Genomic DNA, 18259 nt, shown 5'->3' on the forward strand with positions numbered 1-18259 from the left:
TTTTCGAGACCCGATAGCATCAAATTACTCCAGGAATTTGTGGGGATGGTCAATTTCTATCGTCGCCTCCTACCCTCTGCAGCTCATATTATGAAATCCACTTCGACCTCATGTCCAGTGATGCCAAACAACTCGAGTGGACAGAGGAGACAACAATATCACTCCAGCAGACCAGACGCCCTAGCGAAGACGACATTGCTAGACCACCTCTGTGATTCCCTTGTGCACTCATCCCTCCCACCTATTGCCCCCTCAGCATCTTCCCCTGTGGCAGTAGGAAGTGCATCACTTGCACCCACACCTCTTCCTTTACCAGAGTCCGGGGTCTCAAGCAGGTCTTTCAAGTGAAGCAACACTTCACTTGTACATCCACAGGACTGATTTACTGCATCTGGTGCTCCCTTTGTGGCCTTCTCTAGATCGGAGAGTCCAATTATAAATTGGGATTTCGCTTCACTGAGCACCTCAGCTCTTTCCACTACAACAGCCAACCATTTCATTTCTGGGCCACACTCCCACGTCTGTCCATGGCCTTGTGTACTGTCCCACCCTGACCACCCGCAGAATGGAGGAACAACACCTCATTTTCTATCTGGGCACTCTCCAGCCAGATGGCATTAAGGTCGACTTCTTTCTGCTCACCTTTTTTCCCCCCTCCTCCTTTCCATTCTGAAATGTCAGTTTTGTATTTTTACCTTTGCTGTTTAACCAGCTGAGTTTCTCCAGCATTTTATTTTTGCTTTCTTACCCTCTTGCCTGCTGACCTCTCAGTGAGGACTGGTTTGTTTCACCTGGCTTCCCCTTCCTGAAGTCCACAATCAATTCCTTAGTTTTGCTAAGGTTGTGAACAAGGTTGTTGCAGTCAGACCACTCAAATAGCTCATCTATCTATCTCCTGGATGCTTCCTCATTGCCATCTGAGATTCTGCTGACAACTGTGCTGCCATTGGCAAATTTGTCAAAAACGTTTGAATCAGTCCCTGGCCACACTCTCCTGGGTGTAGAGAGAGAAGAGTAATGGGCTAAAGCACACATTCTTGAGGTATGCTTGTGTTTATTGTCAGTGAGAGGTTGTTACCGATCTGCACTGACTGGTCTTCCTAAGGAAGACAAGGATCCAGTTGCAGAGGGAGGCTTGCTGACCAGTATTGAAGAGACAACGGCATTAAAAGCTGAGCTATGATTGATGACAACAGCCTGATATGGATATTGCTGTTGTCCAGATGATCCAGGGCTGAGTGGAGAACCAGTGAGATTGCATCTGCTGTAGAACGATTGTGACGATAAGCAAATTGCAGGGCCCAGGTCTTTAAGGGCGTTAATTCCGGCCATGACGAACCTCTCAAAACCTTTCATTCCAGTAGATGTGAGTGCTACTGGGTGATAGTCACAGAGGCAGCTCAAATTATCCTTTGTTTAGAAACACAGTGTGCAGAGATCCCACTACTATCAATGGGACTATGATCATTATTAAATTGAATTTGTTGGTTTCATCTTGGATCTGATTTTATTGATTTATTCTCGAGATGCAGGAAACTCTGGCAAGGCAGAACTTCTTGCATACCTGTTAATCTAAGGCTTTTAAGCAATTGAGTAATGCACAATTCCTGACCTCCCTCACCACCTATTCTCTGGATTTGACTGCAGATCTACCACTGGTTAAAAAATAAGGTTATCTGTACTGTTACAAGGACCCCAAAACCAGCAGCAATAGATATGCAACATGACAAAGGGTTACTTAAATAAAAGTTGCTTTTAATTATCTTTGAACGTGAAAATAGAATCAAACCTTAACTTATCTCTATTGACTCACTTAACCCTCTTCTGATGCTAAGTGCACGTGTGTGTAATGTGTGTGTAAGTTCAGCAAAGTTCTTTGGTTCACAGTCCAATCTCACTGGTTGCAGGCAATGCTTATACTGTGGACAGAATTGAACATTTATGATTTCACCAGGTTTTGGTGCTTGGAAGGTAAATGGTTACTGCTTAAGTAGGTTCTTGTCAGTTTTCAGAGAGATTTGTTGCTCATTGGACACCTACAACTGATTCCTTCTGATCAGCCATTCCAGTGGCGTGCTGACGAAACTTGCCCCCTTTAGAGTTCTCCAGATGATAACCTCTTTCTTTCAGGTCACCACAGAGTTCCTTTCTGTTTCTCCTATTCCAAGGGAAACACCAGACAGCCAGTCCTCTCCTTTGACCAGGCCGTCTTCCAAAGCTTGCCAGCTTATCCTTCTGGAACTGATGTCTGTATCTTTCCTCTCTCACACTCCCTCCACTCTGAGAGCAAAGCTTCTTTTTTTTCCTGTCCTCACATGACCTTCCAGATAGTAAATGCTCTTTTCCAGGCAAAGCTGCTACTGCCTGTTGTTACATTTGTTACCTTTTGCAAAATGACCGTCCATCATGAGTCTGAACACTCTTGCAAAAGCTCCTGGAAAAATTCTCTGTATTAGTGACTGTGTGTGACCTACTCTAACAAATCTTTCCCAATTTATCTCCCAAACAACTTTATGTACTCTGTCACAGTACACATAAATCCAAATATTAAAATCCACTGATAGCAAAAGTAAACATTAACATCTGCTTCCAAGGCATTGAGGCCCTGTTATCTCTCAATCAGAATTGATGGGCTGGACACATTTCCCTCATGGTTGACACAAGACACCTGAAACAAATAGTCAATTCCAAGTTGTCACGAGATATGACCATTTAGAAAAAGGAAAAGATTCAAGGATGTACTCAAACCAAGTTCAACAGTCCCACTGATGCCTATGGACATTTGGCTCTAGGCTCTGAAACGATGGCAAGCACTGAGAGCATACAGAACCTAAATGATGGAAACAGTGGATGAAATCACAAATTACCCACCTACGTGTTTCATTAGCTATCTCCTACTCATGTGGCAGTCTGCAACTCCTAAATTGACCTCATCAGATAACCATAAAGCTGGAGGAAGCAAGCCATCCTTGATCCAGAGTGACTCAGATTAAGAAGGTAGGATCATAGTACATTTTGTGTTGAGCTCTTTATTGGCATTTTTGTCTCCCTTGTAACATGAATCCTATCTGCAAAGGTGGTGTATGATTACTATATGGGGAAAGTGATGAAGGAACACGAGTGCTCTCTTGCCACTCTAGCTTGTACTACATTCTGTACCCTCAAATCCACATTCCCACCCATTCTCCATGAGGTTAAGGTGATAATTGATGCTTAAACCTCAAAATATGAGGATTTCAGCAGCTGTGAACATGGGTTGGACAATTTGCATTTTTTTTAAACATGAAAGAATCATAAAGAATGTGGACATTAAATGGAATTGTTGAGCATCTAAAATGAAATAGGATACATTGGACTGAACAGGAATTGCCTCTCAAAATGGAATTTTAATGGAAACCCTCTTAGAGAATGAATGCTAGGAATTTAACCCACATAAAAGTCCACAATATTCCATGTGGTTATTAGTCCGGGGGTGGGGTTACTTAATTATATAATGTTTGTATGAATATGTGATTAAAAAATCTATTCCACCCTCTTTCACTCTAGAACCTAATGACAACAGCCTCAGTGTTTACCAGTTTGTACCATCTAGCCAATGTCACAGGAATATTGGGGGGAAAAAATACATTTGACAATAGACAATAGGTGCTGGAGTAGGTCAATTGACCATTTGAACCAGCACCCCCATTTATTGGATCATGACTGACCTTTCCCTTTCAATAATCAATCCCAGCCTTATCCCCATAACCCTCAACTCCCCTGCCCACAAGAGCCTTATCCAACTCTCTCTTAAATCTATCCAGCGAATCCGCCCCCACCATCCTCTGTGGCAATGCATTCCATAGGCCCACAACTCTCTGGGTAAAAAAATTTCTCCTCATTTCTGTCTTAAATAGCCTTCCCTGTATTCTTAAACTATGCCCTCTAGTCCTAGTCTCTCCCATCATTGGGAACATGTGCTCTGATTTCACCTTGTCAAGCCCTTTGATAATCCTAAATACCTCAATCATGTCTCCCCTCATCCTTCTAAACTCCATCACATATAATCTAAGTCTTTCTAACCTATCCACATATGACAATCCTGCCATCCCGGGAACTAACTTTGTAAACCTGCGCTGCACTCCCTCTATAGCAAGTATGTCCTTTCTTAAATATGGGGACCAGAACTGGACTCAATACTCCAGGTGAGGTCTCACCAGGGTCCTGTACAACTGCAGGAGAGATTCTCTACTCCTATACTCCAATCCCCTCTTTATGAAAGCCAACATACCGTTTGCCTTCTTTACTGCTTGGTAAAGCTGCATGCTAATTTTCAATGACTGGTGATCAAGTACGCCCAGATCCCTTTGCATTACCCCACTCCCGAGCTTAACTCCATTTAAATAATACTCTGCTCTCTTGTTTCTAGCTTCAAAATGGACAACCTCACATTCAACTTCGTCTGCCATCTTGCCGCCCACTCCCCTAACCTGTCCAAGTCCCCTTGCAATTTCCTGACATCCTCCTCACTCTTTACACTCCCACCCAGTTTAGTGTCATCTGTGAATTTGCATATCTAGTTATTTATCCCCTCATCCAAATCATTTACGTAAATGAAAAACAACTGAGGGCCCAACCCCGCCCCCTGTGGGACCCCACTCGTCACATTCTACCATCCAGAAAATGACCCGTTTATCCCAACCCTTTGTTTTCTATTTCTCAACCAATTATCTATCCATGACAGCACCCTACCCCCGATATCATGCTCCTTGATTTTGCAAACTAGCCTCCTGTGTGGGACTTTATCGAAGGCTTTCTGGAAGTCCAAGTACACCACATCCATTGGCTCTCCCGAGTCCACCCTCCTTGTTACGTCTTCGAAAAATTCCAGGAGATTAGTCAAGCAAGATTTTCCTTTAAGAAACCCATCCTGACTAGAACCGATACTATTATTCCTTCCTAAGTGTTCTGCTATTTCTACTTTAATGATGGATTCCAATATCTTCCCAACCACCGACGTCAGGCTGACTGGTCTATAATTTCCCGTATTCTCCCTCCCTCCCTTCTTAAAAAGTGGTACAACATCAGCCACTCTCCAGTCTGCAGGCAACTCCCCAAATCTAAAGAACTTTGGAAAATATCGACCAGTGCTTCCACAATTTCCAGAGCAACCTCTCTAAACTCCCTGGGATGCAGCCCATCAGGCCTCAGTTCTAACAATTTGCTCACAACCTCCTGCTTCTGGATCTGAATATCCATCAAATTCTCTGTTTCCTTCGGTAATTTCACCAAGTCCCTAGATACTGCTTGACCCCTCCCCTTATTCTGATCATAATCTATATCCTCCTTGGTGAAAACTGATGCAAAATATTTGTTAAATTCCTCAGCCATCTCCATGTTCCCATTGATAATTTCACCCTTCTCCATTTTTAAGGGCCCAATTTTGGCCCTAACCAATTTGTTCTTTTTTACATAACTGAAGAAACTTTTGCTATCCCATTTTATATCATTTGCCAATTTACTCTCATACTTAATTTTCCCCTCCCGAATGACTTTCTTAGTTTCTCTCTGTTGTTTTTTAAAGGCTTCCCAATCCTCTAACCTCCCACTCTGCTTTACCATGTTATACTTACTTCTTTTAGACCTGAAACTGCACTTGATCTCCTGTCAGCCGCGACTGCCATTTGCTCTTCGTAGAGCGTTTCCTCCTCCTTGGGATGAATCTATTCTGAATCCTGGAAAAATGTCTTGAAGTGCCTGCCATTTTTGCCCAGTTGTCTTCCCAGCTAGAATCGCCTTCATTTTATTTTGGCTAGCTCCTCCCTCATAGCTGTATAATCACCCTTATTCAGCTGTAGTACTAATGTTTCTGACTTCCTTTTCTTCTCCCTTTCCATTTGCAGATTAAAAGTAATATACTATGGTCACCATTTCCTAATGGCACTACCTTAAGGTCCCTTATTAACGCCACGTCACTGCACAGTATCAAGTCCAGAATCGACTTCCCCCTGGTAGGTTCCATCACAAGCTGCTCCAAGAATGATTCTCGGAGACATTCAATAAACTCGTTCTCTAGCTTTCCCACAGCTATTTGATTTTCTCAGTCCACTTGCAAGTTGAAGTCACCCATAACTACTGTATCACTACCACTCTGACATGCCATTTTTAATGCTTTATTATACTGATTCCCACATCTGAGCCACTGTTCGGAGGTCTGTATATAACCCCCATTATGGTTCTTTTGCCTTTGCAATTTCTCAACTCTATTCAAACAGATTCTACTCCACCTGATTCAATGTCTTTTCTTTCCAGCGTCTGAATTTCATTTTTCACCAACAGAGCTACTCCACCTCCTCTACCTAACTTTGTCTTTTCAATAGGTCGTATACTCTGAAACATTAATTTCTCAATCTTGTCCCTCCTGCAGCCATGTCTCCGTTACTCTGATAACATCATATCCTCCAATGTCCATCTGCGTCTCAAGATCATCCATTTTATTCCTTATACTCCGTGCATTCATATTAAATAGCTTGAAACTGTACCACCCTGCTCTCTCAAATTTACTGCCTGACACCCTCTCTGAAACTCTTCTATTCCTCTTTGCTCCCTCCGGCTTTGAGATTTCAGTCTGGAACTATCCCTATGTTCTCCTTTCTATCCATTTCCCCTCCCCCTGTCAATTCAGTTTAAAACATATCCATCAGCATTATTAAAGCTTACCGCAAGTTTATTGGCCCCCTTTGGATTCAGGTGCAACCCATCCTTCCTGTAGAGGTCTTGTCTTCCCAGAAGAGCTCCCAATGGTCCATGAACCAGAAACCTTGCACCATTCCTCCAGCCATACATTTAACTTCCTAATTTTTTCATTTTTGCCCCATCCCGCATGCAGCACAGGTAGTAACCCTGAGATTGTCACCCTGGAGGTCCTGCTTTTTAATCTCCATCCTAGCTCACGGTACTCCCTCTTCAGAATCTCCTCCCTCAATTTGTCTATGTCATTGGTACCTATGTACACCAGGATGTCCGTCTGTTCACACATTCCTTTTAGAATACCATGAACCCTGTCCGAGATATCCCGCACTCTAGCTCCTGGAAGGCAACATACCATGCTGGAATACTTGTCAGGCGCACAGAACCTTCTGTCTGTTCACCTGTTGATGGAGTCCCCAATGACCACCTTGTCCCTCCATTTCATTCTCCTTCCATTCTGCACTGCAGGCTCCCTTGATCCAATCTCAGACTGGCTATCTTCCCCATCATCCAATACAATATATTTGTTGCTAAGAGGAGTAGCCAGTAACGTGCTCTCCACTAAATGAGCAACCTTCCTCCCACCTTTTGACAGTAGTCCACTTACCTGACTCCCCCAGTCTAGGGGTAACCACCGCTTGAAAGTCATGTCAATAACTTCCTCACTTTCCCTAATAAGTCTCAGATCATCACGTTGCAACTCCAGTTCCTTAATTTTATCCTTTAATAGTTGTGTCCCATAACTCTGGGGAGGGACAAGGTCCTCTCACTTGCCTTCTTACTTTCCCTGATGAGCTGTTGGTCCTCAAGCTGGAGCTCCAGATCACTAACCCGTTTTCTAAGCAACTTCACCTCATTGTACTTGGCACAAACATGGCCACTTGGAAGGGAGGAACTCTCCCATGGTTCCCACATCTGGCAACTTGAGCAGAGTATTAACCTCATAGCCATGTCTCAGCCTTTTAATGTAAATTAATCTATGAAGGGTAAATAGGAAAGCCCTCCTTTCTCCTCGCCTGCTTTCGTCAAAGCCTGATGAGCCAAAGCCTGGAAGCCCCACTCCTTCACTGCACTACTCACTCGCCTGGGCTGCTCCTTGTACCTCCCCTCTTATTTATTGGCCTACTAACCAATTGTCCTATCCACCAATTAATTGATTAATTAAATCTGCCCCAGTAAGTTCCCTTAGAATAATACTTCTTACCTGCTCACCTCTTCTCTCCTCTGCTCCCTCGAATGTTCGACCAATCCCCAGTCAGTGCCCTTTCATAGGCCTTACCTTTCCGACAGCCTCTCCTCCTCACTCCTCTTACGGATGCCTCCGACTCCTTCCCCTCCCGATTCGATCAACAGGTCCCCAGGTAAGTGCCTTAAAAAAGACTCTTTACCTTCCCTTCTCTTTACTCCTTTCCTCTAGGCCCCAGTAAATGCCCTTAGAATAATATTTCTTACCTGCTCACCTCTTCTTTCCTCTGCTCCCTCGAGTGATATGAAGACTTAGAAATAATGGTGAAAAACAATGTTTGATCCACTCTTTAAAATCTTCATCTCTTGAACAGTTTTCCAGCACAAATTTCCAAATTTGGAGAGTCAAGGTAATAATCTGATGGTGTAGGAGTGTGATACTTTAGAAACCATGTCCAAAGCATGTGTTGATACAGATCTAATCAGAATACCTAGAGGAAACCAACAAAACAAGCAAATCACATAGAAAAGATCAGAGGTTAAAATTAATCCTAAATCACTGGGTTGATATCACTGAGGTACTAACTGCAGTACCTCTGTGCTTTCTATCAAATTGTCACTGGCAATTTTATTATCATGACATGCTTTGCTGTTGAAGTTCAATCAATGCATGAACATATCATCTTTGAGACAGCATTGCGTTTTGAAGCAGTTTATTTTAAACAATGTGCATACAAATGTTTTATCATATATTAAAAGGAACCAAAAATAATAGCACAGACCAAAAGACAGAAGAAAGCCTGGACAGAAGAATTGTATAGAAAGTACACTTTTCCATCCAATACAAGTTAGTGTATCATTACCATAATTATTTGGCAACTGTTTAAAGCTGTAAAAATGTATGGGACAGCACCTATGTGAGAAATTTTCAATACATTCTATGGTGGCAAATATTTTTGTTCAAAATCTTTTTTATGCCAGTTGTCAGCAAAATCAAGAATTATCCAACTTAAAATTCTTACAAATGTAGATCATGTTATTATACAAAAGTTTAATTAAAAGATAGAAAACAATAATTGGGCCTGGACATATTTTCATAAAATTAGACTTTGAGTATCATTATTTTAAATAGATACAATTGTTGGAATTTACTGTATTTGATGACATATAAAGACACACGGACATGTAAGACCCTCTCCACCACCACACCCCCCCCCCCGGCTCAATTTCATCAGGGAATATTAAGAATTTTTTAGTGCATTTATGGGTAAGCATTTAATGAAATTGAAATATGTATAGCAGATAAAACAGACAACTAGAACAAGAAAATCCTTTTTGATAATACTGCTGTAATTTACAAAAGAAAACAAAAGCAGTTTAGCTGTAGCAGAAAACATTTTATAAAAACAAACAGCGCTGTGGGTCCCTGCACTTGTCCCGCTGCCTGCACTCTCCCAGCGGCCCGCTATCAGTCCCCTCGCCGAGTCCTGCTGTCTGCTCACAGTCCCCACATTGGTCCAGCGCTCTCCCGACGGCCCGCTGTCAGTCACTGCACACGGTTCCACTGCCCCGCTCTCTCCAGGTGAGGGGAAAAAGCAAGCGGAACGGTGAGATCAGTGTTGGGACAGACAGCGGGCTGTCGGGAGAGAGAAGGCAGCGGGACCAGTGCGGAGATTGACAGCAGGCCGCTGGGATTCTCCCAACAAACTGTCACCAGCCCCCACACTGATCCTACCACCCTGCTCCAAACAGCCCGCCAACGATAGATGCTGGTGATACTAGTGAGCCACGCAGTGACATTGGTCACTGTTGGCATTACTCATCATTATCACCCAAATTTCAACTTTGCATACAAGACCCAGGGATATTTTTGAACCATTTTTTGGGGTAAAAAGTGGGTCTTGTATGCCATCAAATGCAGTAATCAAACTATCCAAAAATTGTCCATGCAATTACTTTTAGGTTAAATCATATTAAAGTGTTTTTTTTTTGTTGCTAAAGTTAATGTCATCGCCTGCAAGCATCAAGCAGGTAATATATAGCAGCATAATTAGAAATACATATGAAATTATTGCAGGGTGTTCTGGTACCTCCAGTGTATCAAAATGGCAGTTTACACAAACACACACTTGCAGACTTCAAAGTGATGTTTTCTGGAATCAATTCAAGGGCCAAGACGACAACTTTAAGTCTTGACAGTGGCACAAACAGTCCTTGTGTGTAAACTTTGCTCATTCTTAGATGGACTAATTAATGGGGTACATTACCAATATGGAGGTGCTGGGGCAAGACCTACATCATCCTTAGAAACAAGCGTTGTCTAATGGAGAGCAGCAGAATGATTAACAATCCATATACTTTATAGTTTTGGTTTATAACTCCATCTCCACTTGTGAACAAATTGTTGTTATTTGCAAAAAAGTTTGGGGATATTTTCCCATCATGAAAGTTCAAGATAATGCTAATCCTCATAAAACATTATTAGATGTTCATCAATTCTTCTTTAACCCAATAACATTTCTGCTGAACTAATCTGTACACTTTTGCTGAACAACACATTTTCTTCAGACCTTCTTTCAGTCAGTGTCCTGACTATTCAATAACATATACCATCCAACTTGTCATTACATATTTGCACTTGTTCAATCATCATTCCATTTTAGGATGGGAGATTAAATTGTAAATAAATCTGGTTAATAATGGCATTCAATCTCCTTCAACAGGAGATGAGGTGCATAGCAGGCATCTGGCTGCCAGGTCCGTAGATCAACTAGAACTCTATTCAGCTTTTGCATCCAGAGGTTGCGTTCATCCTTGGTATCAGCAGCCAGCCAGTTTCTGGAATGAAGAATCAACATTGCTTAGAATACATTACAAGAACACTAACTCAAATAAGTTGATTGTGTTCAATCACTTTAAACCTTGCCATCAACATTTCTAGTTAGCTTTCAAACTACTGTCCACATGCAATCTTAATCACCTCCAGTTGCATTGCACTTCAATTTTCAAAATGATTTATCACTACTTCCCTGAAAGTATATTTTTTAAGATGAAGCAATATGTTAATTAGATCACCACTCAATTTCAAAAATCAGAGAAAAACAAATCAATTTGCCCTCAATTTAAATTCTGAAATCGCAGTATCAATTTAATAATGTAATGTACAAGTGACTGATCATCAAGACAAACAAATTTGATAAAATAACTCAGTTCAACAGTGATCGATTCGGATGCTCACTTGGTGACGCAGAGAGTGTTCTTGCATTGACTAACAAGCGTCTCACGATCATCTTCTCGTTGGGGCCTTACTGTGATGAGTTCAAATGTGTGGGGTCGAGCACAGAACTCACGGTTAGCTGGTTCTATTCTTCTGTTAGTACAATTAGCCAAGTTTAAACGGCCAAGTGGATTCTGTAAGTAAATAACGCTTAATCACTCACTTTAGTAATGAATAAAACCTGCAATTAAAACCATAAGCAGTTTTCATAAAACATGGAATTTAAGACACTTCTGCACTCTTCTCAATACTAGACTGACATTTTATTAAGTTAATATTTTTAATAATATTTCAATATATCAATAATTTCAATACCTTAAAATTTGAAATACAGATGGAATTGTCATGAAGCAGCAAAATACATTTGAACTAAACTTGGACCCAAAATTGATGTGTAGGAAATTTATGTTACTTCTATGGAAAATTTAAAAAAAAGGCTATTTTGCCTTCTGCATAGAAAATAGAGGGAAAGGCTGATTTGATGTCTAGAGTCCATTTAATTCAATGATTCATTTCAGTCTTGTTCTCTGTCAGTCACTGCTGTACTAAATTACCAACTGTAGCAGGCTGCGCCGATCCTCAAGCAAACCGGGTCACAGAGGTGCAGGCTCACATGGGGCTGAGAACCCCTGAGAAACTGGGAGCGTTGCCAGTTGTCACTATGGTCCCGGGGGCAGCAAAGTATCATGGGGGTTGTGCTTATAAGCTCACACGGGAGTTCCAGTAAAGTCAGTTAAACTGACTCACATCGACTACTGTATCTTTGTCCGCTACGCAACAATATTTCAAATATTACCATGTAAAGTTTTGTTTGTGATCTTTCAGTCTCATACACAGACTAAGCCACAAATCATAAAACCTGCAAGACTATTTCTAAGTTTTGGAGAGGTAGCAGTCTTTGACAGAAAAAACACAGTAGATATTTCCAGTTTTTGCGAGTGTTTGAAATCTTTACACAGGTTGCATAATGAGAAAATGCTACAGGGTGGTTAATTTAATGATTCAGTGATAAGAAGTCTAGTTGTATACACAAGCTGCAGTTTTTAAAATCTGGACTAGCACCGAATCTGAAACGGCATGTACTCCAAATGTCTTGAGTGACACTTTTTCCGTCTAATGCAATTATGATTGATTTATGAAAGATTAAAGGTCAGGAATGTAGAATATGTAAACAGTTAAGCATCAGTAGTTGCTTCAGATGCTTGACATTAGATCAGGGAAAAGGTAGACATTCAATTGTGAATGGAAGGGGTGGGCGTGAGGCTAAGCTATTTGGGGCTAAAAGCAGTGCAGTAATTTTGTTTCTGTGATGTAATATGTTAGCAGTATTGATGGGGAGTAGAGGAAATAATGAAAAATTGATCAAGTAATTGAATCAGGTAAACTCTCTCCTTTCTATCAATACCAGTTGAACATTGGGTCACAAAAAAAAAGATTAGTTTTATACCTACCATGTACTTTAACCACAACCTCAGGTGTTTCTCCAAATTTCTAGGCCTACAAAAACAAGAAATTGTAGTGCAGCTTTTATATTTTGTGGCTCAGTTTATTTGAGGCTGAAGGAGTACCACCAAAACTTTACATGGTGATATTTTCCTTCTGTTTCAATACTTTTAATATTGTTGGTAATTTAGTGATGTGCTGACTGACAGAGATTGACAAAAAGCATTGATTTAAATGGAATCTAGACATCAAATCACCCTTGGAATTTCCACCCTTTCCCTCACAAGCTGTTTTCTGTGCAAAAGGAAAAATATCTTTTATACTGTCCGCAGAAGCAAGATAAATTCACTACACGTTGAGCAGACCACTACCTGGCAAGTGAGCCAGCACTCAAAATGGTGGACTAAAGCCCATGCACACTAATGGCCTTCATGGGCCAGAAGCCTGCACGGCGGAACCACGTCCAATCAAAGGCCAGCTTGCCAATGACTTGCATCTGCCCAGAGCAGTGGGGTAAAAAATAAAAGGGCCCAGTGGCAGGAAGTTGGGCCTAAAAGCAAAGCTGGAGAGGTCAATAAATCAGTCTTGACTTCACTTACACCCATGTGTGGGCCATTCGTTTCTCGTTCTGCAGTAGCGCCTAGCTACAGAATTTGGATCTGAAGATGACAAACCTGTCTACGCTCCACACAGTTTTGCTAAAACTGCCAACGTTCTGGACATCGCAGCTACTGGTACGGTTTGGACAGGCAGAAGTTGAATTTCCATGAAGTACAACTACAGGACACTGCAGGATCATTGATTCCTTATGGCAGCCTCCAGGACCGGACAAATATGAGGTAATTAACCTGCACTTTCGGGCTTTCAAGATGCAAGCGTGCTGCCAGTTTGCTGCACATGTACAGCCTGGGGACAGGGCCCCATCTGTCCTCATGAACAATATGGTGGCTTTGGCCAAGGGGCACAAGCCTTGTTTATTCTTTGAGCAGATTTTTCTGGAGAGGACATCCAATTGCAGCTAGCCAACGAGGACTTCAGCAACACCTGGAAAGTCGCAGCCCAGGCGGACATGCTCTGAAGAGCAAAGCAGGACAACAGCGCATCGGTAGAACAAGTCGCTGGGCCCTGCACACAGTGACCAATAAGACTGCATCAGACAACGGAAAGGCAAGTCTCCTGATGCACAGTACTGCTTCTACCCTGCTTCTACCACTAACAATGGGGTACAGAGGTTAGCCAATGCAGGACCCCCCCCCCCCACCCCACCTTGACTCAATCACCTCTTAGGCAATGAGTTCACCTATCCTAGTGGAATTCCCCTCCATAGTCGCACCACAATTCATGTCAATTGATAGGGGACATGGGGATCATGCGGTGCTCCAACAATCCCTGGGCCTCATTGCTGCACATGGTGCCCAAGGCAGCAGGAGGTTGGAGGCCATGCAGAGACCACCACTGCCTGAATGAGACAGATATCCTGTACCACACATACAGGATTTCACAGCAAATCTATGGAGGCCACCACATATTCTCTAAAGTCGACCTCATCCGGGGCTATCACCAGATCCCAGTCCACCCAGACGATGTCCCAAAGACCACCCTCATCACCCAGTTTGGCCTGCTCAAATTCAAAAACGCAGCTCAGACTTTCTAGAGACTGATGGATGCAGTGGGATGAGATCTCAAGTTTCCATTCGTCTACCTACACAACATCCTAATCTTCAGCTGTGACCACAAGGAGGATGCAGCCCACCTGTGACAGTTATGCACCCGCCTGAGTGACTTTGGTCCAACAATCAACCTGCCCAAATGCCAGTTCAGGTTCAAAATCATCAATTTACTGGATTGTGGGCACAGGATTAAGAGACATGGGGCAACACTGCTGCTGGAGAAAGTAGAGGCCATCAGGCACTTCACCAAACCTCACACAGTGAAGGGCCTACAAGAATTCGCCGGTATGATCAACTTCTACCACCATTTTATACCGGCAGTGGCCCACATCATGTGCCTCCTGTTCACAGTAATGCCAGGGAAGAAGAAAGATCACCTAGGACACAGAATGATTGGCGGCCTTCGAGAAAGCAAAGGAGGCACCAGCCAATGCCACAATGCTGGTGTACCCCAGGACAGACACCTCGACAGCCCTCATGGTGGACGCATCCAGCACGGGAGAGGAGTGCTAGAACAATTGGTAGAGGGACAATGACAGCCTCTGGCTTTCTTCAACAGGCACCTTCGACCACGAGCTCTTGGCGTTGTACCTCGCAGTCTGCCAGTTCCGCTACTTTCTAGAAGGAAAACGATTCAAAGTATTTATGGAACATAAACCACTGACCTTCGCATTTAATAAAGTATTGTTTTGACCTGTGGTCGGCTCAATAGCCAAAACACCTGTCATACGTGTCAGAATTTACTGCTGACATCGAGCATAGCCGGGAAAGCCAATATGGTGGACTTAGGCAGGAAAAAAGAGACATTCAACTGTTGACCACCTCAAACCAGCACACCTGGATACAAACCAACCAATCAACACACAGCCAAACCGCAGTGGCAGGCCGTCCAAGCAAAGGCAGACCACAACCAAGGACCACGGTGTCCGCATCACCAATTCTTTGGGGGACGGGGGAAGAAGAGGGGTCGTGTAGCAGCCCACTACCTGGCAAGTGAACCGGCATTCAAAATGGCTGACTGTCATGGTGAATGGCCTTCATGAACCAGAAGCTTACACAGCGGGAACCACAGTCAATCAAAGGCCAGCTCGCCAGTGACATCACATCTGTCCACAGTGGCTGGGAAAAAAAAATTATTCAGGGCTAGTGGCAGGAAGCTGGATTATAAAAGCAGAGCTCAAGGTGACTTCATTTACACCTGTGTGTCATTCTTCTCTCGTTTTGCAGTAGCGCCTCGCTACACACGTTCATTTTGTGCTGCTTTTTATGACAATTCCATTTGTATTTTATACTTCAAATTTTAAGAAATTTACTGATTTAATTATGAAAACATGAATAGAATAAAATGTCAATATATTTGTACACTAAAAAGCCTTGCTGCTTCTATTCACCATTTAATGGGCACCTTTTCCATGATTTAACATCCAGAACAGCCTGCCATTGGTGTCTCAGTGTTTATATTTGTCAATTCAAGAGTACCAGGGTGGGGTGGGGGTATACATTTGGAGATAGTTTCAAGCTGAAAAGGGGATATTTGAATTGCATCACATTTCACTTCAGCTGATCACTTTTGACTTTCCAGCTTCTGTACTACAAACCTTGGATTTTTCATCATCTGGATAGGTCCAGTATGAGATGCAATTTCCAGACAAGACACACCAGCGCCGATGCCAAGCTCCAAAACCACTAACATCATCAAACATGGTCTGCAAGGAATGAAATCCATCAAGTTGGATCAGGACTATTAATAATCTCATCAAGTATTAGATAACAATGTATTTGTTTACAGTTGTGTCAAGATCACCCTATTCTATTCCATTCAATTAACATGCATAATATTTTCATTAGAATTTTTTTTCAGAAATGCTCATCAATGCACCTTCAAATTTATTTTAGGCAAGGCAATTGTGAAGAAGGCACACCCTTGCTTCTATTTTATAGAAGTCTGAGGAGACTTGGTATATCATTAAATATTCAATCAAATCTCTATAGGTGTACTCTAGAAAGTGTACATTCTGGTTGCATGACAGTCTGGTTTGGTAATTCAAGTGCAAATGGCTGAAGAAAGTAGAAAACATTGCTAAGACCATCATACATTCCAACCTTCCATCCACTGAAGACATCTATGTGATGCACAGCCTCAAGGCAGCAACCAACATCAAAAATAAACCCCGTCATTTTGGTCACAACTCTTTTTGCTGCTACCTTCAGAAGGAAGGTATGGAAGACTGATGTTCAGCACCTCCAGGTTAAAAAATAGTTGTTAATCCATCGATCAGGATCTTGAACCGACCCTAACCATGACTATAAAAATAAACTTGTCTGTACTACTAGGTACTTTTAAACTTCAGCACCTGGGTAGCCCTCCTGGGACTCGGGTGCGATTACTGGGGCAAAGGTGCTGGAAGCACCTTTTAAGCTGCAGGGGAATCGACCCATTAAATTGCCAACCCCACGATGATGCAGTAAATGACATGACATGCATTCACTTAAACTAATCGGCAAGTCTCCCCTGCCCCTATTAGTCAATCACCACCCCCCGCCAGTCGCCATTCACAACCCCCACTGTCAATCAACACCCATCCCATTAATCACACCCCCCCCCCCCCCACAACGTCTCAGTGCCGCGAACATTGAGCTGTCATGCAAACCGGAGTGGCATTCGCAGCAGTGGCAGTTCGCAGCCCCCCACTCTCCCCTCCCCCCGCAGAGGTGAACCCCTTCCCCTCCCCCTGATCGTGGCAGGCACTTCAGCCAAGGGTTTTCCCTCTGACGTCAGCACGCAAGCGCTAACGTCAAAGGAGTAACCGGGTCAGCCATTTTCCTGTTCAAGTCGGTGATGGACGTGACCTAGTTAAGTTTAATTGGGTTCCTTGGCTAACTCTGAGGTCGGTCAGAGACCCAGTTGGATTAGGATAACACTGACTGGATCGCACCCTTTCAAGCTGCCACGTGAGTGGGGCGCTAACCAGGCAAATTGCTCGGTTAACCCCATTTTACACAGCAGCTTGAAAGGGCCTATTGAAACAGCAATTTTTTTTCTTACACTAACTGTGAATATACTTTCATATTCTATTACCTCGTTCTGTACTGGGTCATGTATACTTTTGCAGTTGGTGTGTCCTACATACCTGTTTGGCTACAGCAAGTAAGAATTTTGGTGCACATGTACATTGAACTTGTGTATGTGACAAACTTGTTTTCATTAAAAATTTAAATGAAGCCTGTATGTCATAGCAAGATCATTGTAGCAGGAGTACCTAGAGAGTGGATGTTTCAATATGCTGGGCAATTCAAAGTTAATGAAAAAGACTGACACACCACATGTTGCACTTGGGGTTTGTTTTTGCAAAGCCACTCAGTCAAAAGAAAGCCTTCCTAATGTTTGTGAGGGCTTCTTCATTGTTGCTTAAAAGGAGTCCAGAACATAGAATGTAGCCCTGATCTTATGTGGGTACTTTAATAATTAACGTACTTTTCTGCACCCCTCAAAACCACTGCCATCTCACCATCTCCATCCTCACCCACCGACTGCAGCAACCATGTCCGAAACCCTTCTTTAACTGTAATTTTTGCGTTTCTCTCCTTTGATCAAACTGATTTGTTCATCTGATAACCCACCAGACCACAAAATTTATTCCTTACTCAGATGATCAGGCAACATCCATGAAGAAAAAAAACCAGGGTTACAATTCAGGTTTTTAGCTTTGCTTCTCTCTTCAAAAATATTGTCTGAACACCAAAGATTTCCACTAGTTTCTCATTTCAAATTTAGGGGGATCTACAAATGTTTTTTACTTTTAATCCTCAATCTTGCCATCATGTTTAGTGAGACACATTTTTCCCTCACCTTATATAATCATTTGAATGACTTCTTATAAAATGCCTTCTAAAATTTCAAATCTACCATATCCTCCATGCTGTATCCTCTTACTAAGTTCAGCAATTCCCAAGC

General features: G+C 42.6%; 1 protein-coding gene across 1 annotated transcript in view; it reads right to left on the reverse strand.

Annotated features, from left to right (window-relative positions):
- Nucleotides 1-8617: 8617 nt before the first annotated feature.
- anln (anillin, actin binding protein) overlaps nt 8618-18259 on the reverse strand; it is a 113404-nt gene continuing 103762 nt past the window's right edge. The window contains exons 22-24 of the mRNA XM_069907500.1: nt 15903-16010; nt 11153-11325; nt 8618-10752 (exon numbers count right to left, since the gene is read on the reverse strand). Coding sequence (XP_069763601.1) covers nt 10608-10752; nt 11153-11325; nt 15903-16010 — 426 coding nt within the window. The 3' untranslated portion in view covers nt 8618-10607. The remainder of the gene's footprint in view (nt 10753-11152; nt 11326-15902; nt 16011-18259) is intronic.

The sequence above is a fragment of the Narcine bancroftii genome, chromosome 1 (genome assembly GCF_036971445.1).
Source record: "Narcine bancroftii isolate sNarBan1 chromosome 1, sNarBan1.hap1, whole genome shotgun sequence".
In the NCBI taxonomy this organism is placed as follows: domain Eukaryota; kingdom Metazoa; phylum Chordata; class Chondrichthyes; order Torpediniformes; family Narcinidae; genus Narcine; species Narcine bancroftii.